The sequence below is a fragment of the Chenopodium quinoa genome, unplaced genomic scaffold (assembly GCF_001683475.1).
Source record: "Chenopodium quinoa cultivar QQ74 unplaced genomic scaffold, ASM168347v1, whole genome shotgun sequence".
NCBI classification, from domain to species: Eukaryota; Viridiplantae; Streptophyta; class Magnoliopsida; order Caryophyllales; family Amaranthaceae; genus Chenopodium; species Chenopodium quinoa.
This window is the reverse complement of record NW_018743391.1, coordinates 2,121,261-2,144,562: the sequence shown is the minus strand read 5'-3', so window position 1 is coordinate 2,144,562 and position 23,302 is coordinate 2,121,261. Positions and strand designations below refer to the sequence as shown.

Genomic DNA, 23,302 nt, shown 5'->3' with positions numbered 1-23,302 from the left:
AATAAGTTCAGTATAGTAAAAATAAGTTATGTTCAGTAAAAATAATTTCAGTTCAGTAAAAATAAGTTCAGTTCAGTAAAATTCAGTTTTCTTAAAGAAGAATTATAATATAAAATCAGTAAAGATAATTTCAGTTCAACAAAAATAGTTACAATTTAGTAAAATTAATTTAAGTTCAGTAGTAATACATTAAGTTCAACAAATATAATTTTGTTTCAGTAAAAATAATTCAGATCAGTAAAAATAAGGTGAAATAAACGGGGTCTTAATCTAGTGACAATCCGACAAAAATCGATATTGTTGTATATACATACGAGTAGTACATAAGTCAATAGGCCAGAGGTGGAAATTTATCTTTCTGCCCTTTTTATTTGAAGTATGTAATTTGAAACCCTCTCATAACTCTTTTTTAAGACATCCAATTTTTTTTGTTTTTGCCTAAAAATAATTATACAATTCTAATAAAACACTGAATAGTCATTGTCTCTCTTTTATGCAAAGAAACAAAAAGTTTTAATGGTGAAAAGTTATAGAATATTTCTATAATTAGAAGGACCAGCAAATTAATTCATGAGCTAAAAATCATAGAAAATGTCATGCAATTTGGTATGTGTTGGCAAAACAAATTCCTAATTTAGCCACCAAAAAAATATCATTGGCATACAAAACCAAAAAAGAAAGTTAAATATGTGTGTGCTTTCCTTTTTTTTTTTCCAATTTTTTTTAAGGAAAGGGAAAGATTAACACAAGCTTAAAAAGGGAAAAGCAACACATTATTATTGGATACTTATTATTTTTTTTATTTATCCTATATATTACTACATAATTATTGAATATTCACAAACTCTTAATAACACCCGGTATACACTAAATTAGTGTAAATCGGGCTGGGCAACTTCATCACCGAGAAAAATGATTTTGAGGAGAGAGAAAATGATTTAACAGCGAGGTGGTCGTCAATGGAGAGATGATCGAGGATTATGAAGAGGAGTTCTTCGTTGAGGAGGTCGAAGAGGTTGTTGTTGTTCTCATGCTTCATCGATTTCGCCATTGAAGGATTGAAGGAAAGAGAAAATGGTGGAAAGTAGAGGAAGAAGTACTGTAGTTGCTAATTGTAGAAGAAAAATGGTTGAATTTTGAGGAAAGTGAATACTCCTATGATGGAGGATAATTGTATTGAATTGTATTGTTGGGAAGAAGGTGGTAAGGGCAGACTATAATTGATTTCGCCATTAAAGGAGAGAAAATGGAGGAAAATACTTGCTAATTGTAGAAGAAAAGGATAACTTTTTGATTTTGATACTCTGTTTTTGTGGAAAAAAAAGGTCACTTTTGTTTAAAAAAAGGGTAACTTTTGTGAAAATATAGGTCACTTTTATAAAAAAAAAAGGTCACTTTTGTAAAAAAAAAGTGTCGCTTTTGTGAAAAAAAAGGGTCACTTTTGTAAAAAAAAAAAGGGTCACTTTTATAAGAAAAAAAGGTCACTTTTCGTAAAATGTTCGATGTACAATAAAATTATTGTAAAACGGGTGCATGCAAAAGGTTTTGTTGAATAATGATAGAATGATAGGTGGGTAAAGGCTGGGTAAAGGAGGGAAGAAGAGCCTAATAAATTGTGAAATCTTTTTGACTTTTGTATTAAGACTGGTAGCTCTTCAATCTTCATCCAAAACATAAGAAAAACAAGGAAAAATTTAACGGCAGTGTACATCAATTAGGAACCAATCCAAACATGAAATAAGATAAATTTGTTTAGTGTTTTATTAAACTCCTTTACAAAAAAGATATAGTATAAAAATTACTTCCTATATTTTTTTGATTAACAAAAGTCAAACTTAACTTGAGTTTTAACAATAATAATTTCAGTTGTGAAATAAGTCAACTAAAATTAATTAAGTCTATCACTGATAAAGTTAAGCCATTTAAGAAAAGCACAACCACATCATATGTAGACATTAACCATCATCGCGACACATAGCCTTGAAGCTCGAATGGATAGTGTGGGCGCCAACCACAAATTAAATAATAAAGGATACATATGCATTTGCACCATGCTCATTATGCACCTATAGAACACAATTACATGTATAAATTTAGCTTTTATGACATAAAATATTTTGTGATATATTATTTAATTTAAAATAAAATAGCATGTCCATGTTTTTTTTTACTATAATGTTATTAATGTCATGTTCTTTTATAACTATGCACTTGTGTGTATGTTTTTTTTTTTTTTTTTTTTTTTTGAGAGGTTAGTGCTAGCAAGCTAAGTGTTTGAGAGGTTCGGTGCACACTGAACATCATGCAAGCACATATGCTCGATATCAATATATTGAGTGCTGCCAATTGCACATGTGAATCGAGGAAAGGGGGAGAAAAAAGGGGTTCGACAAGTGAATAGTGAGAAACCTTCACATGTATTTTTGGGTGAGAGTTGTGTAAACTTTTGAATGTGATCAGAGAAGTGTTTATTAAATCAACATCGAATGGAAAAATACAAACTTTTTTTTTTTTTTTGAAAATTCACGGAAACATTGTACTTCTAATTAATTCTACTATGTGTATTTTTTTGTAAAATTAGCTACTTATTACTTTAATTAAACTTTTTCATACACTTTTGAATTTTGATCATTTTCAAAATCTCTCTAAAACACTTAATGATTATTTAATCAATTACAAGTCATAACCACATGAAGTATTTCCAATTTCCATGTACATTAATAATCTATTATTGGAGAAAATAAAAGAATGAACCCTGAGGCATAGCATAACCAACATAAAATAAAGAACATGTCATAAAATAATACAACATACGACACTGTTGTTTATGTAATTATATATCAGACGCTTTCACGATCTTATGAGAAAAACACAATCCAACTCAAATGAACATTTAATATAAAAACCCAAATAAGTTAATCATGCCTAGACCACCCATATAAATTTGTAACACGACACGACCTATGACTAGTGAGAGTGGTGGATCGTGCCTAACCAACCTTAAAACACTAACAAAGCTTTGACGATGCCATCATCTTATAGATATTTTGGATTATCCAATAGTGCCCCCCGTTATTTGTTAGCTAAGAAGGTGAATTGACACACCAAATGGTGAGTAACATAATAATGATAAAAAATAATGAAAACCTAACCCATTCAATAAACAAGAGTTTTGTTGTCTCAAATAGTCTTCGCATTCAAGTAAAGTTTGTTGAAGTTGCGCACATTGAGTGACTCAGTTGCCAAACTTCCCATCCTCAAAATCATCTTTCAACCCCCAAAAGTTAAAATTATAAATCCTAAACTAAAGAGTAAACAAAGTTGGGAAAACCCAAACAAATTAAATTAATTACTCCATTTTCCACTTCTTCAAAGAAGTGGGGATTCAATTCAAAGTTTCTAGAGAGAGAAAGTTGCAAAATAATACAAGTAAAAAAAAAAAAAGTTAAAACAAAAATTCTGAAAGTTTTTTCTCATGAGAAAAAAGCATAAACTGTACAGGAAAGTTGAGGTGGACTAAGAAAGAAAAAGAGAGACAAAAAACAGCTCATCTACCCCTTTTCTCTTGTTACCAACCTTTCTAATTTCATTTGTTTTTCTGAATTTTTGAAGAAATTTTAGTAAAGGTATCAAAATAATCTTAATTAAAGCTTTAATTTTTGTGGGTTTTGTTTAATTTTGATTAGTTTATACTTAAAAAGCTGATCTTTTGTTTGTTTTTAGGTGATTTTAATGTCATTTATGTACAACCCAATTGGTAAAGGTGAGAGCTTTACTGGGGATCAGTGATGGGGTTTCATTATAATCCTTATTTAAGCTTAAAAATTTAGTGGGGTTTGATTAATTTTAATTAATTATGATTAATTTCACTTAAAAGCTGAATATTTTTCAGTTCTGTACTACCCATTTTTTTAGTAAAGCTGAGAAATTTCATGGGGATCAGTAATGGTGAATAATCGCAGCTTTTTTGTTTTTTTTTAGTGCCTGAAATTTTAATTAATTTATATTTTTCTTCATACACAATTTTTTTGTTAAATAGTGATTTAATTTCTGCCATTTTCTCTGTTTCAGATGATCATAACCAGAGCTCAGCAAATAAATATTGGTATGTAATTTCAGAATTTTCTGTCAGAGTTATATAAAACCTGAAGTATTTATTTTTTAATTTTGTATATACTGTAGAAATTATAATATATTAATTGGGTTTTGGGATTTTGTATGTGGGTGTTTGAATTTTGTGTTTGGCAAGGGAATAATTAAGTGATAGAAACAATATAATTTCGTTTTTTCTTAGGCACTTAATTTCAGATAGAATTTTTGTTTTTGTTTTTCTATTCCTTTTTTGGCGGCTGTTCTTTCTTATTACTTGTAAACTTGTAATTCAATTTCATATTTGACTGAGATTCTTGTAAGATTGCTCAAACTTTCATGTTTGGCTTCCGTTAGTTATAATTTGTTATTACTAGAATCTGAGCTTGTAGAACATTGGAGGTAATTCTGAAAAAGTTGTAGAGATTATAGACAATTCTGACGAATTGATTGTGAAATTGATTGTTGAATACATGATTTTTAAGTGAATATGTTGTTTTGGAGTTTTGAGTGGACCAGTAAGAGATAGGGGGTGGATCCAAGAGGGTTGTGGTTCATAGTTTCTATAAAGTATTCTATGATTTTGGCCTATTTTGAGGTTTCTGATTGCTGTTTCAAAATCGGGTTTTCAGTATTATAGGTGTATGATCTAAGTGTAAGTTTATGATTAAGTAAATGTAAAGAGTCTGAGTAATGTAGATGTATGATTCTTTATTTAGGTAAATAAGGGCTTTTAACTGTTATATTAATGTCTACTGATCTTTGCATCTTGAAACTTTGGAGTAAAGATTAGAAGATCTATGTGATTTTATGTCTATATATATCATACATTAATGGTTCTGATATCTGACTGACATTCAATTCCTTATGTTCTGCAGCAAGTAAAATATAGTAATGTTAGCAAAATGGGGAAGAAAGGAAGCTGGTTTTCAGCAATTAAGAGGGTCTTTGCACATAGCTCTAAGGAGAAGGTAGCTGATGTAAGTGAACTTCTTTCAGATTTCGTTATTCATTGTTTTTTTTTTTCAGATTCAAAACTTTTAAATCAGACAACCTCTGCATTTTACTTCGGAAAAAAGGGATGTCGTATTTACTCATATATCAGCTGTAATTAGGAGATCAGCATGGAGTTCAAATTATGTGTGTAATAATTACATTAAACTTATGTATCTGACTTGATACTTGTTATTGGGTTATGTGAAACCGATAGGGAACAGAGAAGAAAACGTCGAAAGAGAAGAAAAAGAAAGGGGCTGGAAAGCTAAAGCATGGAGACGGCCATTCGTTCTTGCCTTTTGTCAGAGAGCCAAGCAGCATTGAGAAAATACTTGGGGAGATTGAAAGGGAGCACCAAGTTACAAATTATGAGCCTCCAACTCCACCTGAGCCACCAAAGGCAGAACCTCCTCGTGTAACTCCTCCGCCCGTGAGAACTGCTATTCCACCTGTTATAACTTCTATCCCACCAATTAGAACTGCTACTCCTCCAAGAGCACCTACTCCACCAAGGGCTGCCTCCCCTCCAAGGGAAGCTGTTCAACGGAGTCCACCTTCAAGTGATGCCACTCAGCCAACTCCCCCTAGAGAGACCTACCCTCCAGCTCCAAGGGTAGATTCTCCACAAGCTACAACCCCTGTAAATGCTGTGACTCCTGCTAGGATTCCCTCCTCAAGGTTTGTTCACCAGCGGAGGCCAGAGCCGACGTTAAGGGAACAACATGCTTGTGCTACTAAGATTCAAGCAGCTTATAGAGGCTATATTGTAAGTTATCTGAAGTTCTGAACTATTCTGAATTTGTTTGGTTTTAGTTTACTTATTCTAAATATAATGGCATACACTTATCTACAAGTAGTTAATGCAAACTGTGTCATAGATCAGGTCGTTGAACCACATGATCATTGGTCTGTTTATTGCATTGATCAGGGATAAAAGGCTGATGTTTCCTGTTTAAATATGCAATCTCTTCAAAATATGCTAATTGTCTATTAGCTTCTTAAGTTTTGCTCGTGTGAGTGGACTGTTGATTTTGAGTCTTTGGTTCTCTAGATGATCTTTTTAGGTGTAACCTGTGTCAGGCTTTTCAAAATTTTCAATTAGGTAGCATTTTCTACCTGGAAACATTTAAAATCAGATCCCTAACACGAAGAGCCTGATGCTGAAAGAGCCTAAAGCAACTGTTGTAAAATGACTTACCATTAGCAGGAAGACAGAGGAGACTTATACAATTATGGGTTTAGCTTATCATGTTTTTCAATTTGTCAATATGTAAGCAAATGGAAACTCTTGGAGTACATTTTCAACTGAAAGCAATTAATCTTGCCTATGTAGTAACTGGAAATAATGTAGTAACTGGAAGTAATGGAGTAATTGTTCTGTATATCCTGAAGCATGTTCTTGGTGAAATTATAATCTCTAGTCTGATTTTCTATGTCACATTGACCGAATATCTCTGTTGTGTTCCAGGCTAGGAGAAGCTTTAGGGCTATAAGAGGTCTGGTGAGGCTGCAAGGAGTAATGAAAGGGCATAATGTGAAGAGGCAAACATCAAATGCGTTGAAATGCATGCAGATGTTGGTCCGTGTGCAAAATCAGATACAGTCACGTAGGATCCAGATGTTAGAGAATCAGGTGTTACAACGCCAGATGAATAAAAATGATCAAGACTACGAAAGCAGCTTTGGCAAATGGATGGTAAGTCTAATCTTTGTATCTATGAAGTATTTCTTTGAACTTGTTGATATGTCAAACCGTGACCTCAAGACTAAATTTCTTTATTTATTTGATTTTTTTTTTTTTTTTTTTTTTTGGGGGGGGGGGGGGTTTGCAGTCTGAGAACCAGGATCAATGGGATGACAGCACACTGACTAAAGAAGAGCTAGAAGCAAGAATGAAGAGGAAGTATGATGCAATTGTTAAGAGAGAAAGAGCAATGGCGTATGCATACTCCCATCAGGTACTATCTCTCTTCCGCTTATATCATAATATGTGTTATCCACTTATCCTGGCCTATTCTCAGCATGTGCCAAAACTCCAAGAGGCTTGTATGCATAAAAAATCATTGTGTCCTATATTAATCTCCCTAGCTAGTAACACCCTTTTCAAGAGCAAGCCTTCATAGCAAGCAATGCCGAAAAGTGAGCAGGAAAGGCAGATGAATGGAGACCTACTGAATTAGATAGCAAGATGATTATTTTGGGACAGGATTTCTGTTTTGTTTATAATGACTCCACTTTTTAATCTCTGAGGGCCCCTTAATTTAACTGTACTTTGTGCAGTTCCAGCGTCTTATTCGTCTTGTCAAAATAATAACTATGCATATTATGATTTTCCTGAAATGAGAAGCAAAGGGTGATGGGTTATCTTTACATTTACATATAGTTAGGTAGGTTAGTCCATCCAAAAGTAGGTATTAGATGTACCATTTCTGTTAAAAAACTATGAATATGTTTTATTAGGTCATCAGATTACATTTACTTCATATAATTTTAATTCTAGAATGTTGAGGGAAAAAAGTTAAACATCATTTTCAATTCACCACTTTTGTTTGCTGGTATAAGAACAATGGTCAGAGACCTTGTGCAATAGCCGCAGTCTAACATTAGTAAAGCATATGATTCTTCCATAATCTTGACTATTCTTTTTTTCGTATCTCTGTTAGTTGTTGAAATCAACTCCAAGAACGGGAAATGGAGCTTTAGCCGATTTCCGATCAGGAGGGTATCCCTACTGGTGGAACTGGTTGGAACAACGCCAAGTACCGCCATTGACACCGACAAATCCTTCACGAAGCCCAGCAATTAAGAACTTTTTCGCAACTCCTTCTAGATCACCTAGGGACTTCAAGGCTAGCCCCGTTCCCCAGTCGAGCAACCTTGGACAACATAGTGGTCTTGGGTTTGATAATATGGATGCTTCAACTCCAAGATCCACCAGGTCATCTGTAGCCCCAAGATCACGACAGGCAAAAACCCCTCCCAGTAGATTCCAGCAGAAATTTTCTAGAGGGAGTGCAGCAACTTCACCCTTCAACGGACGTGCATTTAAAGATGATGACAGCCTCATGAGCTGTCCGCCTTTCTCTGTTCCACGTTACATGGCCCCAACGGCTTCTGCTAATGCAAAATTAAAAGGTAGTCCTGTCCCAGATAGCCCAAGCAGTATCACCACTGATGAGCCTAAAAGGCGGATGTCATTTCCTTTTACTCAAGGTGGCGGATCTTTCAAGTGGAACAAAGGCAAGGAACCGAGTTCACCAAGCGTGCTAGGGAAGAACCAGTCAGTGCAATCTGTAGGAAACTTGAGTGTTGATTCTACAGTTTCTATGCCTGCAGCTGTAGGAAGAAAGCCATTTAACCGATTTGCATGATTATTTGTTATATTTTTTCCCCCTTATTCCTCGCTCTTTTTATTTAAAGTTCTTCTCTCTTGCCCTTGGGTTTTATGTTTCATTTCCCTCCTATGTACTTGTGTTGTGTGTGTTTATATTTTAACCGAGTTTACAATTGCTGATGTATACTAATAAAGACGACAATGTAGGATGTGATTGCTTGTAATTACTTTTCATTGTAAAAGGGCCGGATTCTTGAACAGCGAGTTGCACATTTTTAATTACAGAACTATTGTTTGAGATGTACTAATTTTTATCTATCTTCTGCTTAAATTGCTCTATTTATCTATCAGAATTTTAATCTGTTGATAAAGAAGCAAGTTCGCGCAAATTAATTACAAGACCATAACAAGTTCAGCAACAAAAGAATTAAGAGCTCAAAGCCTGACTTCTCTATCATAAACCCAACTAAAAGGCATGAAGGGCGCTTGTTTTGCTCTTCCTTGAGACCTCTCTGCAATGATTCTAAATCTTTGGGGTAAACCACAAACAAATTCCTGAGCTTTTCGCCCTTCAGGCGAAAGGCTGGTGAGCTTCTCAACTTCCCAATAGTTCACCAAATGTTCCATAACATCAGCATAATCTCTGGCAGAGTAAACTCCAAGCCGAGCAGCAACAGCAGCAAAATGATCAAACAAATTGTAATCGCGACCATCATACATGAGATGGGCCGGCATAGAGATCTTCTTCCTCATCATATCAGAAAAAGCGAGGATGGTTGTATCAGGCTCTATTTCAAACAGTTTCTGCACTATTTTGCTGTAAGCATTTTCGTGGCGTTTTTCATCTGCAGCAATAAGGCCACAAATTTGTGCTAGCTTCAGATCACCATGTTGTTTGGCTAGTCTTGCAGCATTGCCGTGTGAAATGAATGTTGCCCTTTCTTGAAATGACGTGTATACGTAACCTAAATACGGATTGTTTTCAGTTCTTGGGTCCTGCAATAAAATGTACAGAATACATGAAAACATGAAGTCAATCAAACATTAATGTTTAACAAGCTAAGCTATAAGATTGAACTCTCTTACCATTCCCGAGCCAATCAAGTACTGAATTGTTTTCTCGATAGCTCTCATATCAACGCGGCCAGAGAGATAGAGATACCTGTTAAGAAGATCACCATGTCTATTTTCTTCAGCAGTCCAAGCTCTAGTCCAAGTAGCCCATGAAGTCGGACTAGCCCCGGTTTCATCTCTTACTCCATCAAAAGTATTAAGCATAGTTTGGTAAGTAGGAAGTGCTTCTTCAGCAATCATATGTCCTACCAAAACAACAAAGTAATCATCTGGAACCTCCTTGGCTCTCTCCTGCAGCTCTTTGATTTGATCGTAAAAGCCGTCTGAAGTTGGTTCAGGAAGAAAATCTTGGGGCTGCCAGCATTTATCTACTGGCTTCAGATACACCAAAATGTTATCTTCTGCCCAGCTTTCCATGGACTTGAAAATCTCAATCTTTTCGGGTGCCATGGAATTGGTTACAAGTACTTGGTTACTACCCATTTCGTGTCTAGGGCTGCAAGGTTTCTTCAGAGTTTCACCTCCTCTATAACATAAAGATGTAACAATATAACACACAGCATATATATGACAAAGACCGGACGACTTGGGCCAGACTGAAAATTAAAATTTTAAAAATCGAAGACCGGACCGATTAAATTGGAATCAAAATCGGATCGGATCCAAAAAATCGGTCCAAAACCCTGACTAAACCTCTTTGGACCGTTTTTTTTTTTTTTTTAAATATTTTTTTAATCTAATTTTTAAAATATTTTTATGAAAATCTCAAAAAAAAAAAAAAAACAAGGAAAAACATTATTATAACGTCTTTTTATGCGTGAATAGTACAAAAAAGCTCATACAATTAAATTTTTCTAAGCATATTAAGGAAAATCTTAATCATTATTTAAGATTTTATCCATAATTTTAAGTAAAAAATAAGTCCGATCCAAGACTGGTTTTTGAAGGGTCTTGGATGGACCTGTAGACACCTTATTGTGTCTCCCCACAAACCAAACCTAGTGATGAGTACCTTTCACATCTTTGCTTAACGAGTTCGGTAAAAAGTCGAAGAGTCTCATGAAGTTTTCTTAAGTCTTGACCATGTTCCTAACCTTTCCCAAAAATGTTTTAATCTAAAATCATTAATTTCGTACTCTTAAACTCAAAATCATACATTTCGTGCCCAATTTATAAAAACACCCAAATCAGATTATTTTGGTCCATAATCTCAGTCCAATCATTGTTTAGTTAAACAGGGTTGAAAACAACTTTTAATTTCCAACGATATATTATAAGCACAAATCCGCCTTAAAATGAATAAGTTATGGTCAAAATACTAAACCAAGCCCAAATTAAACCAAGCCTAGGACCTAGGTCCACCTCACCTAAAATCCAATTAAGGCAATTTTGTTTTTTACCACCTCACAAAAACACGAAAATCTCTTTTACCACCTCCCAAAAAAAAAAGTATTACTTTACCACCTCATAAAAAACAGGAAAATAGGTTTTACCACCACTTAACTGATTCCGTTTAGGAATCCGTGAAGTGGGCCCATAAAACCACGTGTCGTGTTATTATTGGCCAAAAAAAGAAAAAAAAATAAAAAAAAAAACCTAAAACTACCCAGCCACCACCACAGCGCCACCACCGCGCCACCACCCAACCCACGACTGCCCCCCCGAACCTACTACCGGCGGTGCGGCTCCACGCCCCCTTCCCTCTCCTGCAACCGCAATCGACCCAAAAACCACCGACCCACAACCTTCAATGACCACGAATCCCCCCAAAACAGCCACGATTCCGGCCACAAATGGTCGAAATCGGTCGGTTAAGGCCACTCAGCCCCAAAATTGGTTGAAATCGTGACCGTATTAGGGAAGGAGGGTTTTGGGTTTGGTGGTTTTTGGGGGTGTTTCGGTTGCGGGAAAGGGACGGGGAGGGTTCAGGTGGGTTGGGAATGGTGGTGTGACGCGGGTGGTGATTTCGGGGAGTGCTGTGGTGAGTTGGGGGAAGGCGGCGGCGGTGGCGCGGGGGTGGCGCTGTGGTGGTGGCTGGAGTAGTTTTAGTTTTTTTTTTTAATTTCTCTTATTTTTTAACAAATAAAATGCTGACACGTGTTACTGTGGGCCACACTTAACGGAATTTTTGGATGGAAACCGTTAAGTGGTGGTAAAACCTATATTCGTGTTTTTTATGAGGTGGTAAAGTAATACTTTTTTTTTGGTAGGTGGTAAAACAGATTTTCGTGTTTTTGTGAGGTGGTAAAAAACAAAATTTCCTCCAATTAATGATTATATGAGGGTCCAAAAATTTTAGTCTTAATACTAAATCAGCTAGAAACTTCTAGAAGCCTCTAAAAGGCTCTAATCTATCCTTTCCGAAAAGATAAGGGTTTGTTCACATTTACTGAATTGAGCTAAACTAATTGAACTGAATTGAGATGAAATGAATATTTTACGAGAGAAGGAAATTAGGAGCTGAACTGAACTGAACTGATTGGAGCTGAGCTGAAATGAACTTAACTGAAAATAAGCTGACGTAAACAACCTTAAATATCAAAGAGTTGGAGATTGAATAAAACTTCTCATATGTTAGTCCTTATCCCGTTCAAATTCAAATACGTTTGGATATATTTCACAGTTATAATTCCATTAAAAATCAAACTCCACAACTTGAACATCTTTTAAAATCATCGCGCAACACTGGTGCGCCATGTCAGTAATGTCGCAGCGCTCGGCAGAAGCCAACACGGCGTGTCAAAAAGAGTTCTATTTTATTCCAAATTCTGATCTTTTCTGATCGTTTCGACTCTCTCTTTTCCTTATAAAATAGAGGTCATTTTAACCATTTTCAAATCAGCTGGAACCATCAATCATAAGCCACAATTAGCTACAACCATCTAGCTCTAATCATCATCTTTATCAAATATCTATACCTTAGCCTAAACACATCCTTGATATTCTCCTAAATTATTCACAATACCTCTTTTGCAAGGTTCGAATACTCCGAGCGTCTTCGACTTTGACGGAAAAAGTTGATAGTTTTAAGGGTTTGGTCCCAAATCTATATTTCAATTCATATTTGATTTATATATCCACTTTATTGATTTAACTTTATTGAAGTTTACTAGCGTGTGTATAATTTTAATTACTAACGTGTGTACTATTTTAATAGCAAGAAAGTTAAGGCATCAAAGCAAGTAATTTAACTACTTGATTATTCATGATTTATTGTTATTGCTTAATCATGCCCCTTTTTGCAGGTTTAAAGGGAGTTTGTACTTGAAATTACACCTAAGAAGATAATTATTAATTTGATTTTAATTCAAGTGAGGCACCAATATTAGATCTGGTTGTGCATTAATAATCAACCAACGTAGATTAAACAGTTTTCAGGTTAATATGATGTATGTATGTAGATCAAAAAGCGCGTATGAATATCAAAAGAATTAAGTAGAGGCTTATTTAGGGTGAGTTTGGCTCCTATCTTACCATTATCCCCGAACATCCAGTCATGGTTTCGGACAACTATGGAGTTAGCAATCTCTGTAATTATGAATGGTGTGTAACCTTCGTCACACCCGTGAACGGTTTACAAGTTCCTAAAACTTGTTGGCGACTCTTTTTCTCTAGATTCTTTTCCTTGGAGCGCCGCCATACTTAAAAACGTGACCTACATGTAGGGCGCGAGTTAAATTTCCCTACAAGACCGAATCGGAACAAAAACCAGACCAATGTCCGGTCCGGTAAGGTCTAGCCCATTTCTTTGGTTCAGATCGATTTTTGAACGCCAACTAAATGTAATTTTACGTTCACAATCGGAGGTTAGTTATTGCCCATGATAGATGCACATAAACTCCTTTTGGGTTCAACTGTTAAAAAACCTAACTCAACCAAAAACTGTTGTTGACCTAGGTCCACCTCACCTACGATCCAATTAATGATTATATGAGGGTCCAAAAATTTTAGTCTTAACCTAAATCAGTTAGAAACTTCTAGAGCATGTTAGACTTGAAATGTGGTTTATATACTTTCTGTGTTCCACCTATGAGATAAGGGTTCGAATTTAATTAGGGGGTTGAGTGGTGAAAGGGGAAGCTTGTAAGCTTGGCATTTGGTACAGTGGTTCCTAAGATAAGAGGGGCAAAGGGCAACTTAGCAGGATTTGTGTACCATAAAAAATTACTCTACAATACTCTTTCCGTCCTTTAATTAAAAGCTTATTTGGATTTTTTCACATAAACTAATAACTAATGATGAGTGCACATATGTGCATGTGGGTAAGAGAGATACTCCCTTTGTCCCAGAATACATGATATATTTAACTTTTTTTTTTTTTTCTATTTATGTACTCTCTCCGTCCCAAAATATAGTTCTTGTTTTCCTATTTTGGAGTGCCTAAATATTGTTCATGTTTCTATTTGAATTATATGTGAAGACAATTATATATAAGCTTCACTTTTTTTTTTTTTTTTTTTTTTTTTTTTTTTTTTTTTTAACTTTTTATTCATTCTATTTCCTACATTACTCTTGAATTTTACACTTGTCTTGTACTTTTCTCCATTTCTCTCTATAACTTTTGTATATAATTGTACTTTTTACTTTTATTTATGTAATTTATCTACTTTCTCCTCGTATTTTTTAAATATTGTGAATAAAAAACACAAACAGGAACTATATTTTGGGACGGAGGGAGTATCAGTTTTGACCATAATTTTTTACTAACATTATAAAAACATATTTTATCATAAAATATATCATATCGTTAGATAAATATTAATACAAAGTTTCATAATACGGAGTATAATTTTAAAAACAATTTTTTTATTAATATTTAATTATATAAAATATAGTCAAACTAGTGCGGCATATGTGTGCAATCTTGACTGTGTCATGTATTCTGGGGCAGAGGGAGTACATAGAGAAAGAAAAAATGGTTGGGAATTACCGAAGAGGGGGAGAGTGAAAGTGTTGGAAATTGATGTCAAAAGTCATTATTAATACAGAGTACAAAAAAAAAAAGGATGTCAATTCATAGAAAAGAAGGTAATAATTTACACAAATTCTTATATGCGTGTGCCAGCCACCATGGGGTTACTTCATTAGTGTTATAAGGGTTACTTGATCGGTGTTACAGGGGGGTTACTAGATTAGTGTTATTAGGGTTACTTAGTCAGTGGTAATGGGATACTCAATCGGTGTTGAGGAGTTACTCAATTAATATTACAAGGAATACTTAGTCGGTATTATAAAGTTATTTTGTTCTTTACAAGCGGCCACACGATGTGGCTAATCAAAGACAAGACGAGCTCTTATTAAACATACAACATTTAAATATATATAGGCTTTTAATTTGAGCACCCCAAAAATGAATACATGCTTTTATACAAATAGCGTAAAAGTTAATGGCCTTGTTTGGCAAGTGGCTGTTGGCGGTTAGCTGTTGGCTTGTTTACTTGGCTTGTTTGACCAGCTGGTATGTTTGGCTGTTTATAATGACTTTTGAAATTGGCTATTAAAGCTGGCTGTTTATAAAAGTGTTTGGTAAATTAATTGTTGGTAGTTGGCTGTTTATTAGATAATTTGTGGGCCAACAAGCCAAAAACCAGCAAAAAAGCTACTCAAAGCAGTTTTTCATTTTGGCTTAAAAGCCAGCTTTTTCACTGGCTAAAAAGCCAATTACCAAACACATTTTTTGGCTATTTGACCTCATAAAAAAGCCAAAAGCCAAAAGCTAACTAAAAAACCACCAAAAAGCCATTTACCAAACATGGCCAATGTGTTGCATTTAAAAGATATATAATAGAGGAACTATTTTGTGGAGGAGAGAAAACTCACTTAGATGAGGAATAGTTGAAAGTAAGGTTCATGCAAGCCTTGGGAGCTTTAACACTGAGAGTGCTCAATTGAGGTAGAGGGTGATAACTAATAAGAGCCATCGTTGTTTTCTTTCCTTTGACAATACAAATCTATTACCCAAGTAATCAATAACAATACATGTTAAGGTTCAACGAACTGCATTAAAGCATGTAATTCAGTAATTGGATCAAAAGTCGTTGATCTAAATAAAATATCATCTATTCTTTTAAAAAAAAAGTTGTCATGTACTGTTAACATGAACCCACGTCATTTTCGATGCATTCAATAATATTGATTATTTTTTAATAATACAATCTTTGGGGTTGTTAACTTTAAATATGACAAAATCAGATATTCGGTGGAATTTGAGATTAGGAAAGAGGAGGGGTCGAGGGGATGAGTTTTTGGTGGTGGAGATGGGAAAAGGCCAAAAGGGAAAATATCCCCTCCCCTTCTCCCATCTTTTTTTTTTAAAACAAATATCCAATTTTGTCTTGTTTAAAAAAAAAAACATTCACTAAAGGTTGTTTTATTAAAATATAATCAAAAAGTTGTATTAATAAAAAGAATAGGCCAAAAATTGTATTATTTTTGGCAATTTTTCCTAATCTATTCTTATTAATTTGTATTGTAATAGTGTATAGACACCTAAATAAATAGCACTTTTCTACAGTACTTAATGTTGTAAACTAGTGAATAACCCGAGCATTATTGTCGCAGGTTGTTACTTTTATAATTGAGCAACGTTTGATTTTAAAGGAAAAGTTGGCCGCAACAACACCAACTATATATGATAAAGGTGCATGTAGCAACACAACCTTTTAAGGGTGTGGTCTACAACACAAACTATGTAATTGGGTGCACATATATATTAGCACTAGTTTAAGTCCCGTGCAATGCACGGTTTTTACTTAGCATATTTATAAATTATAATGTTAATTTAACAATAATTAATAATTAATTAAAAATAACAATCAATATTTTTAATTGAAACAAATACTTGATTTTTTTTTTCCATAAAATACCTATTATAAAATATTATATGTCAAAATATTTTCATTGAATGCATATAGAATATACTATATATAGTTGTCAAATTGAAAGTTAAATATTACAGGATATTATAAAATAATGTTCATAAATATTTGTTAAAAAAAGGAAAGTAAAAGTGGCGGGAATTTTTTTAATCAAAACCTGACAAGTGTCATATCAGATTCGCCTTTAGTATAATGTAATTGATAAATGACCCTAATGAACTAAGGTTCAATGGAAAAAAGTGGAATTTTTATTATTTTTTATAATTTTTTATATATTAAACTTATATGATTTTCCATCATATGTGACTAAATTAGCCGTACCTTCTATTAATTTTTTCATTTAAGCATTTCTTAACCTCCACCATTATTTTAAGCGGATTCCTTCAAAAAAAAAATTGTGCTATTATTTTCCTTTATTCGCTTCTCCAATTACTTTTTCTTAATATCGATCTCACATGATTGACTTGGTTTCCTTTCCCTTTCCACTTAGTTAAATATTAAATTGATAAATAAAAAAAAATTAATACCTTTATTCTACAAGATTTTAGGATTCATAGATAACTTTCTTAATTATACCAAACCCCTCAAATGATTTTAAATACTTAATTTAAAAATAATTTTTGAATTGGATTTCAGGATATGTCAAATTGATTTTCTTGTTTTTGATGTACAACACTTAATTGTGGAGCTTAAGAGAGAATAATTTAAAGGGGAAAATTATAATTGAAGAGGAAACTAAGTCAATCATCACATGAGATGTAAAAAAAGGTAATTGAAGAAACAAATGATAGAAAATAATGGCGAAATCTTTTTAAAATAATTCAATTTAATGGTTACTTAATTACATGAGTTGGAAAATGGAAAATTAAGTAGAATGAAATTAATCAAAAATATTTTTAAACAAAAATAAAAATATTTAAGATTTCACTTTCAGAAGAAAGCTAAATTTTACCAATGTCATTTATGTTGTTATGTGCACCCAAGTGCATAGTTTGTGATGTTGAGTGCACTCTTGAAAGATTGTGTTGCTATACGCACCTTTGTCATAGTTGGTGTTGTTGCGGCCAATTTTTCCTATTTTTAAAGACATTAATAGTTTGCATGTGAATTCGAAGCTTTTGTAGTATAATATTGATTTGTGTGCAATATTAGATCATTTTTTATAATTAGCCTAGAAGGTAATAAAGCGACAATGTTTCTTCTAAGAGATTGATTGTCCGAAACTCTTCATCCCTATATTCCTTGTGGTTTTTAAGACTACATTCGTTTATATTATTTGCAACGATTAGAGATTTTACATAAAGCTTACCTTATACGCAGTTACGTATTGCAATAGATAGTTTTATGCATAAGGGATGTTAGTGGGGCGAGTCATGTATGAGACCTGTTCCATCCCCGCCCGTCTCGGTTTGGTGGGTGGTGGGGTGGGGATGGGAAAGAAAACCATACCCGCCATGGGTGATGGGGCAGGGTGGATTTTAGATTGTCCCCCCCCCCCCAACCGCCCCACTTCGTATCCACCCCATCCCCACCCTATACCATAATTGTGAAGAATAGCCATTCTCGAACAATCATTTGTACCTTCATCGCTCTCTCGAGAAATGAAGAAAGACTTGTTCTTTCCCAATTTAGGAAGAAAGAAATCACCGATTGGTTCTTAACAAATGATCCGGAAAGCATGGTAGTTTTGGGCATTTCTTGGGCCGAGTCTTTTATGGCTACATAGATATAGAACTCACTGACACCGTTCCCAATCCGAAATGTGGACCAAAAGTTATACATTTGTATAATTTTAAAAGCAAAATTATATACTTTTATACTATTTTATTAAAAAATATGTAAAATAGTAAATATAATACTTTGTAATACACTTATATTAAAAAAAAAGGGTATGTAATATTGACGTTGTTTTTTTTTTTTTAAAAAAAAAGAAAAATAAAAAAATTGTAATGCTATGATCCAGACCCAGTTAATAACTGATATCAACAAATATATGTTGATATCACCAATTTTTCTCTCTCCTCCCCTCACATGACCATCTTTTCTTTCTCTCTCCTCCATTCCCATGGCCATTATTTCCTTCTCTCTCCTCCATTCCCATACCCAAGGTCGACGACATATGCGGATCTAAAGCGGCCGGTCGACCTAAAAAACAACACCCTAGTAGCAATTTATGAAAATTGGGGCCATACAAACCCTTTAGGAAAAGGGATTTGCTCGTACTGGTGGTGTCGCGGCGGTCGAATGTTGGTGCTCGGTCGACTTGTGGTGCTGGAGAGTGTGCGATGGTCGACTGGTGAAGACGTGTGATGGTCAACTGGGGTCGATTGGTGAAGGTAAAGGCCGTGTGGTGGTTGGCTGGGGTCGATTGGTGAATGTAAAGGCCGTGTGGTAGTCGGCTGGGGTCGATTGGTGAAGGTAAAAGACAAGCGGTGGTCGGCTAGTGAAGGTAAAGGTGGTGTTGTAGGTGGTAGTAGAGGTTGCACGGTGGTGATAGAGGAGAGAGAAAGGGGGTGTGGTTGCTAAAATTACAAAATTACCCTTGGTGTGGTAGCTAAATTTACAAAATTAGTCTTGATATTAACAAGTTTTGTTAATATCTGATATCAACTTGTATTTCCTCATATTAATTATGTAGGATTTTGTATATGTGTAGTGAAGATTAGGTGGGTACGGTCTTGGGTGAGAATTAGATGGAGGTGAAGATCCAAATAGGGGTGGGGATGGTTTTGGAATTGTACCCGCAGGTGCAGGGATGAAGGTGAATATTAGATCCATCGCGAAGATGGGGATGAGGATGGGGATGGGGATGAGGAAGCCAACATCCGCCCCGACCCGCCACATTGACATCCCTACTTATGTACATGATAGTAATTTGAAGGTAATTCATATGTGAAAAAGAATATGTTTTATCATATTAATCGATCTTAATTATCTTTTTTGAATATTTACTCGTATGAAACATCTATCATATATCAACTACTGCACTTGTTCTTTTTTTACCCAAGTTTGTTTCATTTTATACGTTTTTTTTTTCAATGCAAAACTTTAACCATCAATAATCTATAATTCTTAAGAAGTAAATAAAATTTTAAAAAGTTATATAATATGATTCCTAGATGAAAATATGTTATTCCATACATATAATTTACAGAAGACCACAAAAGCCAAAAAGGTTAATGAATAGTGTCAAAATCAAAGCAGGTCAAGTAAAAAAGAACGGAAAAAGCTAATTGGTTAGTAATGACTAATGAGGATGAAAAAGCAAATTATAATATACTAATATGAAGAAATATTTTTAGTAGCACGAGGTTTTTTTTTTTTTTTTTTTTTTTTTTTTTTTTTTTTTTTTTTTTAGGAATTTAATCATATGTAAAAGCTAGCAAATGAACAATTTAAACTAAAAGTTTATTAGGAATATTAATTAGATTATATAATTCTATATAATGTAAGTAGTGAAGAATACATATATATACCTGGCAGGCTGGCAGTGAGAACTAATTTGGAATTGGGTGTAACGACGGAACTCTAAAAAACTGAAAGATATTAGAGGAGTGGCGTTGCCTCGTCTTTGTTTGCTTTTCTAATTTATGCTTGTTTTGATTTTGATTTTGATTTTTTTTTTTTAAAAAAAAAGAACAAACAAGCAAATATTAAAAGTGTACCAGTGATAATCCATGAATTTATATATGCTACACCTTTATATTGTGCCCAAGCCCAACCATTAGCAACAAACCAAGTAACCATCTCATCAATTATTTATTTTAGTGGGGTCAACTTCAATTTGTGAAAAAAAAAAAAAAAACACACACACACATATTAGGTCTCCATAATTTTTAAAGTTTTTTTTTAAGAAAAAAAAAACATATTCTTCGGTTTTTTTAATTGTTAAATTTTTACTGCATGTATGTCAACACACAACTTTAACTCTTAGGGTTAGTTATGTTATATTCACCTTAATTTACTTCACGATAAATAAGTTATAATAAGAAAATAAGATCAGAAAAGAAAACATTGACCAGAATAATACCAACTTTGAATTATGTTAAATAATACTCCACTATAGTCGAATTTGCTTGTAGTGGTCCCACTTGATTTATTGGTGACCGGTTATACAAGCTAAGGCCCTGTTCTTTATTATTGCTTTGCTCCGCTCTGCTCAGATCAATTCAAATCTGCTCAACTCTACTCAAAAGAAATCTGCTCTGCTCTATTTTCAAATAATAATTAATATTCAATAATAATAATTAATATTATATTGATGATAATAATTTATTATTTTAAATAATTATAATAATTATTAATATTAAAAATAATTATAATAATTATGAATGTTAATAATTATTAATATTTATTATTCATAATAATAGTAATTAATAATTCAAAATATTGAGAATTAATAGTTAATAATATTATTAATTGTTAATTTCTAATAATTATAACTTCATTATTTACATTTGCTTGTTTACATTTCAATGTCGAAAGTGTAGATGTTTATTATAAAACCAATTATAAATGTCATTATTTGTCAGGATGATATTGGAGCTTTGGATGAAACTCTTATTGATGTCATTGTAAGTGATGCTAATAGTGTGTCATTTCGTGATCGACATAGAAAATTTTTTTGATTGTCTTGGCTTGCTGTTCATTTGACAGAATTTACACATTTATTAATGTCGGTTGGGAAAGAAGTGTGCATGATATCACGGTGTGGAAAGACTGTTTATTGGGAGATTCAAATTTTAATTTTCCCCATCCACCTCAGGGTAGACTTTAATTCTTCAAATACGTATAAAAAATATATATTTTAATTTATTTTGTATAAAATATTCTAAAATCTATATATTTCAGGAAAATATTATTTGGCGGACTCGACATATCAATTACTCTTGGTCTCTTGGATTTATGACGCCATACATTGGGGGAGTAAGAGACTAAGAGTACATAGTATGATTGATTTTAGAACAATACCAGGCCACCTAGAGGATTAAAAGAACATTTTAATAAGCTACATTCATCGTTAAGAATGAAGGTGGAATGTTTGTTAGGACAGTTGAAAAACACGTGGAAGATTTTACATACATGCCACAAGCGTCACAAAAGAGTCAAATGTCAATCATTGTAACCACTTGCACACTACATAATTTTATTCGGATGCATAAGCTTGACATACCAATCATTCAACATGATGTGAATATAGGAGCAACAAATTCAACTATGTATGCACAATGGCACAAAGATAGTACATTAACATTATGTTAATAAGACCCGGCCCGACCCGAATTTTTGATCACCTATAGTGATAATTTAATGTAATGAACATTATTTTTATTCAACCACCATAATCTAAAGACAAAATTCAAAGAACATTTCAAAATAAACAATTAACATTATGTCACTAATAAAAGTACATTATACTAACAACAAAAGAACATGAAGATAAAAGCTAGAAAATTATTTAACATTTTACAACATGTTCTTTCCACTTTAACTGAATGTTCTTTACATTTCTATACAGCAATGGCCTTTACAATTTTACAACATGTTCTTTTCATTTTAACAAAATATTCTTTACATTTCTATACAATGTTCTTTCCGCTTTTTTTTTGGAAGGGATGCACCATGCGGATCGTGCATCTGCATGCAGGAACCACACATTGCTATATGGGTCACTCGGTCAAAATTACAGGAGTTAATTCGTCAATGCTATTGTATTATAGGGGTTGTTCGATCAGTGTGATCTGAATTACTTTGTTTATTTACAACCGGTTACATGGTGTGACCGGCCGCATGCAAGACGCGCTGCAAAGAAAAAGGATAAACATCAAAGATTTACTTTAGCAGCCAGCAGAAACACAATCTGCATTGCCATTGATGCTGAAAATTCTATAGTGGTCATTTGAAATATGACTATCATAATATTTTAATAATTATATAATTCATAATTAACGTATTTTTATTCAAGTAATTAATTAAATTACTCTATTTTTACTATAAAATATTATTATCAACATTTTTTCAATTTATCAAATTTTTAGTTTTATTTATGTAATTTTTACTCTTATTTTGTAGTTTCTCGAAAAATATTTATTTTATGTTGGATTAAAATTTTGAAAAATTATATTTGTATTGTAGAAATTAGAATACTAATTGTACCCAATTTATAGTGTGAAAAAATGGATCGCTCATATAATTTATCATTAAAATATTAAGGTAGTCATATTTCAAACGACCGCTGTAGATTGAGCTCGAAACCGATAGTTTGAAGCTGTGCAATCACCTCAAACAACAACGTATGGAGAGTAATAAGTTTGGCCTTATAGTGAAGGATATTCTGGAATTTGCTATGACTTGTTCTCTTTTTTTTTTTCCTCATATAGGTAGGAGAGGTAATATGGCTACTCATAATTTAGCCAAGTTCAGTAAGAACTTTGTTGAATTAAGGGTATGGATTGAGGAAATCCCACCTGAAATTCACTCTTGTATTGTTTCTGATTTTTTGAGTTGTTAATATTTGCCTCCTTATTTCCCGTCGAGGAAAAAAAAAAAACCTTTTAAATATTAAATAATAAATTACTTGAATTACATCCAAAAATAAATAAATTACATTAAATTATTGAATTTATGTCTACTGTGCAATCAAAAGTTTAATACTTGAGAGTGAGGGGTAGCTCAAGTGGTTAGAGCTTCCCTCCTGGTTCCAATAGATCTTGGGATTGGTTCTCACCCCGCCCTTGTGGCTCTCTAAACACCAAAAAAAAAAGTTTAACAGTTATGGAGTAACGTTTTTTTTTTCATAAATTATCAATTGATAATTGTCACTGAACTTCAACAATTAAAACTGATAAATTTATTAATTAAATTGGTTTTCCTATTTTAGAGACCCACATTAACCCACATTATTGTTTCTGTTTCCATTTTGGATAGTGTG

The 23,302-nt window shown here is 33.4% G+C and overlaps 2 protein-coding genes across 9 annotated transcripts; one reads left to right on the top strand and one right to left on the bottom strand.

Annotated features, from left to right (window-relative positions):
* Positions 1–3,201: 3,201 nt before the first annotated feature.
* LOC110738724 (protein IQ-DOMAIN 14-like) lies at positions 3,202–8,698 on the top strand. Of its 4 annotated transcripts, XM_021919133.1 has the most exons (8): positions 3,202–3,626; positions 3,724–3,763; positions 4,072–4,105; positions 4,968–5,069; positions 5,300–5,851; positions 6,554–6,781; positions 6,918–7,043; positions 7,749–8,698. In XM_021919133.1, exons 4-8 carry the CDS (start codon positions 4,995–4,997, stop codon positions 8,454–8,456), a joined length of 1,689 nt encoding a protein of 562 aa, XP_021774825.1. In that variant the 5' UTR covers positions 3,202–3,626; positions 3,724–3,763; positions 4,072–4,105; positions 4,968–4,994; the 3' UTR covers positions 8,457–8,698. The 4 variants fall into 4 exon arrangements, with proteins under 4 accessions (XP_021774825.1, XP_021774826.1, XP_021774828.1 ...); XM_021919134.1 differs by lacking the exon at positions 3,724–3,763; XM_021919136.1 differs by lacking the exon at positions 4,072–4,105.
* Positions 8,631–20,111, bottom strand: LOC110738725 (stearoyl-[acyl-carrier-protein] 9-desaturase, chloroplastic-like). Of its 5 annotated transcripts, none has more exons than XM_021919138.1 (4): positions 19,848–20,111; positions 15,314–15,490; positions 9,506–10,019; positions 8,631–9,415 (listed from the first exon to the last, which is right to left on the bottom strand). In XM_021919138.1, the coding sequence occupies exons 2-4, from the start codon at positions 15,412–15,414 to the stop codon at positions 8,855–8,857; spliced, it is 1,176 nt and encodes a 391-aa protein (XP_021774830.1). In that variant the 5' UTR covers positions 15,415–15,490; positions 19,848–20,111; the 3' UTR covers positions 8,631–8,854. The 5 variants fall into 5 exon arrangements, with proteins under 5 accessions (XP_021774830.1, XP_021774831.1, XP_021774829.1 ...); XM_021919139.1 differs by having other exon boundaries at positions 9,506–9,989; positions 15,314–15,444; XM_021919137.1 differs by having other exon boundaries at positions 15,314–15,444; positions 19,848–20,110.
* Between the last annotated feature and the right edge of the window lie 3,191 nt (positions 20,112–23,302).